This window comes from Cyphellophora attinorum (genome assembly GCF_001299255.1).
Source record: "Cyphellophora attinorum strain CBS 131958 chromosome Unknown Contig21, whole genome shotgun sequence".
Classification (NCBI taxonomy): Eukaryota; Fungi; Ascomycota; class Eurotiomycetes; order Chaetothyriales; family Cyphellophoraceae; genus Cyphellophora; species Cyphellophora attinorum.
In genome coordinates, this window is record NW_017253249.1 from 489,896 (window position 1) to 500,340 (window position 10,445).

At 54.1% G+C, this 10,445-nt stretch overlaps 4 protein-coding genes across 4 annotated transcripts; 3 read left to right on the plus strand and 1 right to left on the minus strand.

Annotated features, from left to right (window-relative positions):
• Positions 1–593: 593 nt before the first annotated feature.
• On the plus strand, positions 594–1,994 carry AB675_3219 (2,2-dialkylglycine decarboxylase; the record flags this gene model as incomplete). The annotated part of the gene is made up of 1 exon (XM_018143251.1): positions 594–1,994. One exon carries the CDS (start codon positions 594–596, stop codon positions 1,992–1,994), a length of 1,401 nt encoding a protein of 466 aa, XP_017997853.1.
• Positions 1,995–2,266: 272 nt separating this feature from the next.
• Positions 2,267–4,624, plus strand: AB675_3220 (25S rRNA (cytosine-C(5))-methyltransferase nop2; the record flags this gene model as incomplete). The annotated part of the gene is made up of 1 exon (XM_018143252.1): positions 2,267–4,624. The coding sequence occupies one exon, from the start codon at positions 2,267–2,269 to the stop codon at positions 4,622–4,624; it is 2,358 nt and encodes a 785-aa protein (XP_017997844.1).
• Positions 4,625–6,068: 1,444 nt separating this feature from the next.
• On the plus strand, positions 6,069–7,449 carry AB675_3221 (uncharacterized protein; the record flags this gene model as incomplete). Its single annotated transcript, XM_018143253.1, has 2 exons — positions 6,069–7,117; positions 7,377–7,449. 2 exons carry the CDS (start codon positions 6,069–6,071, stop codon positions 7,447–7,449), a joined length of 1,122 nt encoding a protein of 373 aa, XP_017997873.1.
• A 203-nt stretch (positions 7,450–7,652) lies between these two features.
• On the minus strand, positions 7,653–9,945 carry AB675_3222 (Anaphase-promoting complex subunit 8; the record flags this gene model as incomplete). Its single annotated transcript, XM_018143254.1, has 3 exons — positions 7,653–8,109; positions 8,187–9,776; positions 9,821–9,945. 3 exons carry the CDS (start codon positions 9,943–9,945, stop codon positions 7,653–7,655), a joined length of 2,172 nt encoding a protein of 723 aa, XP_017997951.1.
• Between the last annotated feature and the right edge of the window lie 500 nt (positions 9,946–10,445).

The window sequence follows — 10,445 nt, forward strand, 5'->3', positions numbered from 1 at the left end:
AATACGCCAAGAGGTCAGATGGGTCCGAAGCTGACTACTCCGCGGTCTCTTGAGGAACTGGAGATTTGTGTTGTCCTGTCGAGAGTCAGCGACACTGAGGTCAATATAACGATCTATCGAGATCAGGTACCAATCCTTCGATCGCATCCGCACGAATGACATTGCCGGCGAGTGCCATGCCATGTGGCTTGGCTTAGTGTCAGCTTCGTTTGGGCAGGAACGGAAAGTGGGTGGAATAGCCCTATGACCTTGATCTAACCTGCAATACGACTCTCCGCATACGAGAAGTATGACTTATCTCTTCCACGTCGATCAATGCACACCGGTTCTGGGGAAAGTTATTGCTCAAACTGCAGGCATGCTTCAACCTGCGGCGAACAGCTTTGCTCGGAAGCCTAGGCGCATATCTGCGCAGCCAGTCAGCAATGCGCTTAGCCGCAAACAGTGGAGCGTGCGATAGTCCATTGACGTCCAGCAATTCCGTCGGATTATATAAAGCTGAACATTGTAGGATTTGGATTGGAAATCAGATCTGATTCGCACGCAGATTTGGCAGAACCGTGCTCAAAAAGGCAGTCGGAAGAGGTAACACTATGGCGCCAATGCTCGGACAGACTGAACATGATGAAACGGCAGTACAATCAAAGCAAATCAAGCAAAGCCCCTTGCCGTATCAGAGTGCCGATCAAGCCACGTTGCAAGACCTTGCTAGCAAGTGTCTCGCAAATTATGGCACCAAGCTAGAGCGAGACATCATTGTTAGAACCGAAGGTCTATACGTCTACACGGCGGATGGTCATCGAGTGCTCGACTGGACCTCCGGACAGATGAGCTGTCTCGTCGGACATGGGCATCCTGAGGTAGTCGAGGCTGTGCGACAGCACGCCGCACATCTCGACCATCTCTTCTCTGGCATGGTGTCGCCACCTGTCATCAATCTTGCCCACCGTCTGACCTCGGTGCTGCCAAGAGGTCTTGACAAAGCATTCTTTCTCAGCACCGGCGGTGAGAGCAATGAAGCTGCTATCAAGATGGCCAAGGTGTATACGGGCAAGTTCGAGATTGTGGGACTGGGCGCTAGCTGGCATGGGATGACAGCCTCTGCCCTAGGAGCCCAATACCATTTCGGTCGCAAGGGTCAGGGGCCTGTCATGCCTGGGATGCACATGTTGCCGCCACCCAATGCATACAGGTCGATCTTCAGAAATGCGGACGGTAGCTATGACTGGGAAAAGGAGCTGGACTACGGTTGGTCGTTGATTGATCGAGCATCCTGCGGATCGTTAGCAGCCTGCATAGTGGAGTGCATTCAGTCGTCGGCGGGTATGCACGTGCTACCGGCAGGCTATCTCCAAGCGCTAAAGAAGCACTGCGAGAAGCGTGAAATGCTGCTGATCGTGGATGAGGCTCAGACTGGGATTGGTCGATGTGGAGATCTGTTCGCTATCGACCATGATGGAGTCGTCCCTGACCTTTTGACGCTGAGTAAGACTTTAGGTAACGGGCTGCCTCTGAGTGCCGTGGTCACTAGCAACGAGATCGAGCGAGTCTGTACCGAACGAGACTTCTGCTTCTACACGACACACGTTAATGATCCTTTGCCAGCAGCAGTGGGTGACAAGGTCCTAGAAATTGTGATCAGGGATGATCTGGTGGAGCATTCGAGACGTGTTGGGAAGTCGCTACATCAGGGACTCAACAGATTGAAGGATCGGTACGGATGTATTGGCGATGTCCGTGGTCGAGGACTGATGGCTGGGGTCGAGATTGTGGGCGATCGCAACACGAAGGAGCCGGCACTTGAGCTGGGCAAAGACATAGCCACAGCCATGTATGACCGAGGCTTGTGGGCCAATCTCAGCAGCCACTCCAGCTTTGGCGGTGTGTTCAGGATCGCCCCTCCCATCACCATCACTGAGGAGCAGATTCTCGAGGGCTTACAGATAATGGAGGAGGCCTTCGCAGCCACTGCTGGCAGCAAGCCTTTGTATTGACGGACAGGGCTTGGTCTCATGCTATTGAACGACTGCGATGTTTGGGTTGCAGCAGAGCAATAGATGCAATGTTGATGCCGTCGGGCAAGAGGATCTCTGCCTGGTCGTGAGGAAGACTCGGCGCAAAGTTCATTGATCACGTGCTTTTGCTCTGGTCGTGATGTTTCTCCAAATTCCGATGGCCCCACTCAAATTTGATTCTCTTAAAAGTTTTGGGCTCTCATGAATCTGTCGCAGTAATACCACCAAGACTTTCCAGCAGTAACGACAATATGGGTCCCGGGCGGCGCATGAAGAAACAAGGCCCTCCGGCTTCGCTGGAAGAGCTGGGTCTTGCTCCCAAGAACAAGCGAAAGCATCACGAAGTCGCCCCGCAAAGTGGACCAGCGAAGAAGCGCAAGAAGTCTACAGACGAGGAGCCCGAAGTTGTAGAGCCGAAGAAGTTGGTCAAGCTCGATCGACTTATGCGAGAAGATGGCAACATCAAGCCCACAAAGAAGCAGAAGAAGCAGAAGCAGAAATTTGTGAATGAGGATGCCCAAATTACTGTTCCGCCAACAATGCCGCAGATCTTCGAAGAAGAGGACGACGAGGACGATGAAGAGGCGCCAGATCTAGTCCAGAACGGGGCCAGCGACGCCAACTTCTCAGAGGAAAGCGACGAGGAAGTTGACGAAATGGCTCTGGAAGATCTAGAGGACGCTTCATCGTCGTCTGGCTCCGAGTCGGATTCCGTGTTTGATTCCGACGACCAGCAGCAACAAAAGCGTGGCGCCATGTTCTCGGACGAAGAAGATCTCTCCGACGCTGAAGCTGCTCTGACGGCCGCCAATATCGAAGGTCTTTCCCGAAAGCTTGATGCCGAGCAAGCAGAAGCCGACGCGGACGCTCAAGCCGAACTCGAAGATGACGCTATGCAAACCAACATTGCAGCTGACTCCGCCCTACTCGATACTGCTGGCAATACAACCAATCTGGCACCTGACTTAGCCCTCATTCGCAACCGTATGACCGAGTCAATCCGTATCCTCAGCAATTTCAGCACTACTAATCCTACCAAATCCCGCTCCGAGTACACTGAGTTGCTGATTGCCGATATTTGCGTGTACTACGGCTATAATGAATTTCTGGCACAAAAGCTTTTCTCCCTATTCTCTCCACAGGAGGCATTCGCCTTCTTCGAAGCCAACGAGACACCTCGACCAATAGTTCTCCGCACAAACACGCTACGGACGAATCGCCGGACGCTTGCACAGGCACTAATCAATCGTGGTGTCGTCCTTCAGCCCGTCGGGAAGTGGTCGAAAGTCGGCCTTCAGATATTCGAAGCACCCGTACCACTTGGTGCTACACCCGAGTACCTGGCTGGTCACTATATACTACAAGCCGCCTCCTCCTTTCTGCCAGTCATGGCTCTCGCGCCGCAGCCAGGCGAGCGCGTGCTCGACATGGCCGCTGCACCCGGTGGCAAGACCACTTACATTTCCGCTTTGATGCGAAACACCGGCGCAGTGTTCGCCAACGACGCCAACAGAAAACGTGCGAAGGGTCTCATTGGCAACATCCACCGCCTGGGCGTGAAAAACGCAATTGTCTGCCACTACGACGCGCAGAAGGCCTTCCCGAAAATACTTGGAGGCTTCGATCGCATCTTGCTTGATGCTCCTTGCTCCGGCACCGGCGTCATCGGCAAAGATCCCAGTGTGAAGACTTCGAAGAACGAAAAGGACTTCCTCATGCTTCCCCACATGCAGAAGCAACTTCTTCTCGCAGCTATCGATAGTGTTGATCACGCCTCCAAGACGGGCGGCTACGTTGTCTACTCTACCTGCTCGGTCACAGTCGACGAGAATGAAAGCGTGGTGCAGTACGTACTACGCAAGCGACCCAACGTCAAGATCGTCGAGACTGGACTACCGGAAGGCTTCGGCACAGAGGCATTCCGCGCGTTCGAGGGCAAAAAGTTCGACGAGCACATGAACTGGGCAAGACGGTGGTACCCTCACAAGGAGAATGTCGATGGCTTCTTCGTCTGCAAGCTGCGGAAGACCGGTCCGAGCCCGATCTCGACAGCGACTACTGCTGCCGCAGATACGAACGGCACTATAGCGGGCACTAAGACTGCTCGCCGAGGAAGTGCCTCCGATGCCAGCACAAAAGACGACGATCCGGAAGAAGCGGAAGACGACTTCGCCAACTTCGACGACGAAGCCGACGCAGAAGTGATGAAGCGCGAAGAGCGCAAGCGACTCCGCAAGAAGGGCATTGACCCACGAACCGCCGATTTCGACAAGTCCAAGGCCAAGACCCCCAAGCCTCCAAAATCCGCGAATTCGAGACGCGTAAATGGAACGACGGACCCGGACTCTGGCTCGAAGCGAGTGAACGGCACGACAGCGGTCAAGAACGCAAAATTCAACGGCGGAACGAAAGCGAGCAGTACTCTGGACAAGAAAATCGAGAAAGGCGAGATTGTCAGTGAAAAGCCGAAGGAGGAGAAGCTTAAAGTGCAGAAGAAAAGCGAAAAGAAGTCAAACGGCAGCGTGCAGCCGCTGACTTCGGCAGGACCAGTGAAGAAGAGCAAGAATCGCCCAGACAAGAAGAAGTCGATCCTGAAGAAGGCGAACTAGAAGCAGACAGGGCATGGCGCGGGAATACCGACTCATGCATGTCCCTCTCTCCATGTTTTTCCTCAGCGACTTTGACTTTTCTTCAGCGTTTCGGGGCTCTTGACCCGTTGATGAGAATCCATCGACGCTTACTATTCTGACTGAAACACAGCCTCCCCTGTGATATTGCTCTCCATTCGAGTAAGTGTTGTTTAATGACATCGCCGCTGAGTACCCCCGCCGCAAGACACTTAAAGAGCCCCGGCTTTCCATGTCCAGATCCATGCGCGATGTTATCACACTCATCCCTTGTGGGAGTCTTGAACCGCAGGCTGTCCGACCACCTCATTCCCCAAGCACTTCAGCTCACAGGAACAAGTCCGATATCCAGTCTGCCGCCAGTCCACCGCACACGCACAGCCCTCGCCATTGGCGGTCTCAACATTCCACATGCCTCCAACCTCGGACCCATACCAGAACACTGCTCCACCACAGAGCCGCAACGGTGCGGTACGAACAGTCGAGCTGCATGACCCAGGGAGTGTTTCGTCGCTTCCAGTATCGCAGATCGTAACGTTGCTCGGATTGCCCGTCCAGCTGACTGCCCATTGGGCGTACGTGGTGTGGCAGATGTGAGTACCACAGAGTTGGCCAACGACGAGGGTGTCGGCGCAGCCGATTGAGACGTTGCGCGGGAGCGATGAGGATTGGTGAGCGGGCGTTATGAAGATGGCGCGGCCGTATGTGACTAGCAAGGAGAAGAGGCAGAGCTGAGCTGTGATTTTCATCATGGAGTTGCGAGTGTACGAGATTGGTGAAATGACGAGCTCGAGATTGAAGATTCATGGAGGGAGCTGAAGGGATGTCAATGCAAGCAAGCGCGCTGATTTGTACCTTACTTGCCCTTTCCTGTGCAGTACTTGCCGCGCTAGGATCAAGTGTGTGAAAGACATGGGAGCACTTGCCATCACCTAACATCGAGGTGTTGATAGTAAAGATGGTAGGAGCAACTTCTCTGGGACAGTTGCAAAGCATACTCGTAGGGCTTCTCCGTCCTTTTCAATTCCTTTCAGCACTGGTCATCATGCTCAAGAGCCATGTGGTTCATGGTGATTTCGTATTGCTGCGACCTTGGGAGTACGCGTAGATCTGCCGAAATGCTTGGCGCGTTGGGTCTCAAGACGCGAAACCATCCTTCGACTCCCTCCATTCAACTGCGATATACACATTCCGTCGAACAACGAGAACATTCACGCGAGGTAATTCCACGACATCAAGCATTTCGACGGCACGCCAGTGTGGCCGCAACTCCGCATTGGACTTCTTGGTGTTTGGGGAGCTGCACCTGGCGGTGAGGTCCATCACATTTATGGAGGAACAACGCTCGGCAACTGTCGGGAGTGGGCTACCCAACATACCGGCCACATTAGAATAAAAGGTTCACGCAAGAGACTGGAACACTGCGATGGGCCTCCTCTCACTGAGCGACGAGCTTCTGCTCATAGTCATTTCGGAGACCGACCCCCTTGACGGCCTTGTTCCCCTGACTGAGACATGCCGGAGACTCCACGAGATCAGCCGTGGCCGCCTCCGTGAGCACAGAGCCTTGATCGAGGAATTCACCATCGCCTGTCTCGACATACATTGCGACCACTCCCAACATCATCCGCGCTTCGATTGTCGTGGCGCTGCCCGCACAAAACGAAAACGGCGGCCGGCCTGCAAGTCTCGGGCGCACGGTAACCGCAGTTTCATGGACAGGGGTCCCTCGCATCTCCTCCTACGGATCCATGACCAGCCCGAAGTCGCTCAGTACATCAAATGCATCCTTTTACCTTTTCGCCCTGTGTCCGAGCAGAGAGGCATTGTTGAAACCTACATGGAAGACTTCCGCAAAGGCAAAGTCCGCGACGGGCACGCGCGTGCTCTCTGGCGAACGCAAGGCTTTGCAGACCTATATGCTACGGCTCTTGGCTTGGAAGTCACCGGTGATTTCGCTGACGACGCTGATGAACTGCTCACCTCGCGCTTATTCGACACGATCGAAGAACGACGCCCCCGGCGAAGATACTCCGAGGCACGCTCACTTCATACTATCCCCTACTCAGCGGCAATCCACTTCTTCCACTTGCTCTATCTGCTAGTGAGTCTCTGTCCGAATCTGGAATGCCTTCGATTCCACGATTCGGAGCAAGTAGAGGCATTCCTGCGCGTGTGTGAGCGTTGGGACGACGATGCACACGATCGTCCCAAGAATAAACCTCCACACGGGCCACTTCAGCAACCACGGCAACCACTGCGCTCAATGGGCCGAGCCGGCATGTCTCTCCAGATAGGTCCCTTCAAACAACTGAAATTCCTCTTCCCAGCCTTCATGCCCCGGGATAGGCAATCGGAAGAAAACTTCATCGGGGCGGGTGCTGCTGCTGCGAGGAAAATTGATGCCGCCTTTCTTTTCAAGGGCCGCAGACCACCGCGCAACATTCAAGCCTTACAGGACGAGGTGCAGCGGACGTACCTATCACCTCCAAGTCGAGAACAACAGCGGCAGCCGCAGTGGCAGCAGTGGCAACAGCAGTGTTGGTGGCAGCAGGCATGGTGGCAACAGCACCTGTGGTGGTGGCAGCTATGCCACCAGCAGAAGAAAATGCGACTGCAGGATCCACCCAGACCCTTCAAAATTCTGTGCCAGGATGTCTACGGCCCGCGCCAGCCTGAAGTGGTCTGTGAGAAGCTACACAGGGGATTCAATGGGCTGATGTTGGGGTGGCAGTGAGATGGAGACGCTAATACAGGCTATAGTGCTGGATCAAGCATCCAAGGGGATTCCGTCGAAGGCCGAGTGATGTCAAAGGGGAGCGCATTTCAATGTAGAGGGGCGGCAACTTTGGGGCGACCTTCATAGACAACAGCTACTGGCGTCTCTCATGCCTGTCTACTCATGCATTGCCCCGAAAAATATGCTTTTGCCAACCCGTATCATATCGTCGTTGCATCTTCAGCACAAGTCCACGACATCCTAGCATAGGCACGAGGCTTCTGGGCAATCTCAGAGAGCGCCCTCCTCGACCTCCCGCTGCCCACGTGTCATCCGCACCAGACTCTTTGCCTCCTCAACCTCGAAGCCATCTGCACACAGCTCTTCCGCCAACCTCTCTGCGCGATCCAAATCGCCCTTACGGAACGCATACCTCGCGAGCCACAGTCGTGCTTTCGATGTTGTCGGTGTCGTGCCTGTGCCGAACCCATCGCCTCCTTCCTGAGAATTATTCGGTATCGCACCTGCCTGCTGTTGCATGTCTTCCTCGTCTTCGGACTCGGAGTCGCCTTCTGAGGGACTGCTGATCACGTCGGTAGCGTCATCTGCGACCTCCGCTCCTTCATCATTGTAGCTAGCCCCGGCAGTGGCATCCCGATGTCGTCTCCGCTCAGCAGCAATATCCGCCTTCCTCGCCTCCTTCTTCGCACGCTTCCGCAAGGACTTCTCTGCTTTCTTCACGCCCTTGCTGCTCGCACCGGTCTCTTGCGCTACACACAGCTCCATGTACTTAGCTGTCTCGACCTCGTTGCCAAGCGCTCGTACAGGGCGGCGATGGAGTGCAGAGTTTCTGGGTCGAGGAGTTTGCGACCTGTGGGCCGCTTCTTGGCTTTTGGTCCTGACGTGCCGATAGATGCTGCGAAAGATTGCTGGGGCGAGTTGTCGGCGGTTTCGAAATAAGTGCCTGCGACTAGGGCGCGTTTGAGAGCCTTGATCGCCTGGTCGTCCCGTCCCATCTTTGTGTAGCACGAGCCGACAGCTTGCCACATCTTGGGGTCGTATGGCCTCAGCCCTGCAGCGCGTTGATAGTAGAAGAGTGCGTAGAAGCCCATGTCGAGAACTTCGTATGCTTGACCGAGGCCATACCATGCACGGTAGTCTTTGCGGTTAACGTCAACAGCGCGTCGGTAGGATTCTATTGCAGCATGTGTGTTCTTCAGTTCGATGTACTCGTGGCCCATGAGCGTCCAGGCACTAAGGAACGATCTGTCGAGGGTTAAGGCTCGGCGGAAGTACATCACGGCCTTTTCGTGCTGACTGCAGATGGAGTAGTAGTTGCCGACTACAACGCAGGTCTCGGGCCTGAATTTGTCGACTGAGGTTGCTAGATGGACGAGGAAGGATAGTCGAGGTCGGTCTTCCATGACGTACAGTATGTTGGAGTAGTGATCCAGCGCGTCGAGACGGTATGGATGCGTGGTGAGTATGTCCGCAAAGATAGCTGATGAGGTGTCGAAATCTTTGGAGTGGTAGTGGCAGAGCGCCATCTGTGTCAGCAGGAAAGTCGAAGTAGGAAATATTGAAAGTAGAGTCTGCAGGGATGAGAAGGTCTGGCTGGCGTCATTGGTCGAGAAGAGGTCGACAGCTGCGTGTGTCTGATAGATTATGGTCATGATGTTGTTGGGCAGGAGGTTCGAGGCAAGCTGGGCATGGAGATCGTCGACGGTGGATAATAGTGCTGCCAGTTCCTCCCAGGCGCCCCAGAGGTATGGCTGCAAGCGGACCGACCTCACCAGCCAGTTCTGAGCCGCTGCTTCTTGTTTCGAGCGAGCAAGGACTATGCCGTAGAGAAATTCAAGCCAGCCTTGTGAGCGGTTCTGGGATGACTGTTCGGCATCACGGTGGCGGAAGTAGCCCTCAAGACCGCGAGCAAGGGTGGGCAGCTCTCGATTGACGGTCTGGCCGCCGTCGGCTGGACCAAGTACCATTTCAGTCTCCTCTTCTTTTCGCTTTTCGCCTGAGAGATATTTGGCGTAGAGTGCAAGGAATAGAGACTTCTGAGATAGCCTTGGATATGGACTGACTGGCGCATCGTCGGCCTTCGCCTTTCCGGCTGTCTTGACTGAAGAAGCTGCTTGACGACTCTTTGCAGTGTCGAAAATGGCCAGTCCGCCGGCTGGAATGGCGGGTGAGATGAACACAGCAGCACATCTGTCATATTCTTTGGTGTCGAAGTACGTCTTTGCCAGTAGGTACTTGGGTGCCTCCCTGGCCTCTAGACTCGCTTCTATAGGGTCATCGTAACTCGTTGAGAATGTGCGGTAGGATGACTGCGGGGCATCTGCATTGAGCATCTGGGAGTCGCCGTCATGGCTGTCCTCTTGCTCAGGGAGCGAGTCGAGCAGCTCGGCTGCCCTGGGTCAGTCAGTTGAATACACACAGGAAGACGGGTTGCTCACCATTTCGCCGACTGGTACAGGCATCGTTCTGAGCACTTAATGCACACTTCAGTCAACCGGTCCCTCAACTCTGCGATCAGTTCAGGATCAGTCGCCGCAGCGCCGAAACTGTGTCTGGCGGCCATTACCTACGACATCAGTTGGCTCATCTGCTTAATGATTACTGCGCTCGGCTCATGGGACATGTGAGCATGCTGGACACCTAGGTTGCACACGATTCACGATCTTGGGCGCGTCAGAAGGTCAAAAGTCGCGTCGTCCACCGTCGCATGAGAGCCAGACGGAGGTTACTGTTACCCGCATTTAGTCAAAGCTTAAACATTTCCTTAGAGCCTTATTGGTCAGTCAGTATCCATTGTGTACTGTAATATCTAGTATAGAACTATTGTATATTATTATAGAATCTTTTATAATTAACAGTAATTAATCTATGTCTACTATCTACTACTATTTACTAGGATTAGGCACTAGGTTTAGGTCTGCTAGATGCTAGTAAGTGTGCTCAGGATGCTAGGATTAGGTCTGCTAGAAAGGATTAGGGAAATCTCATGCATGCCCTCATCTACCCTTTCATTCGGACCTCGAAATGACGACTCGGCCAATTTGTTGCGATGGTGTATGGAAA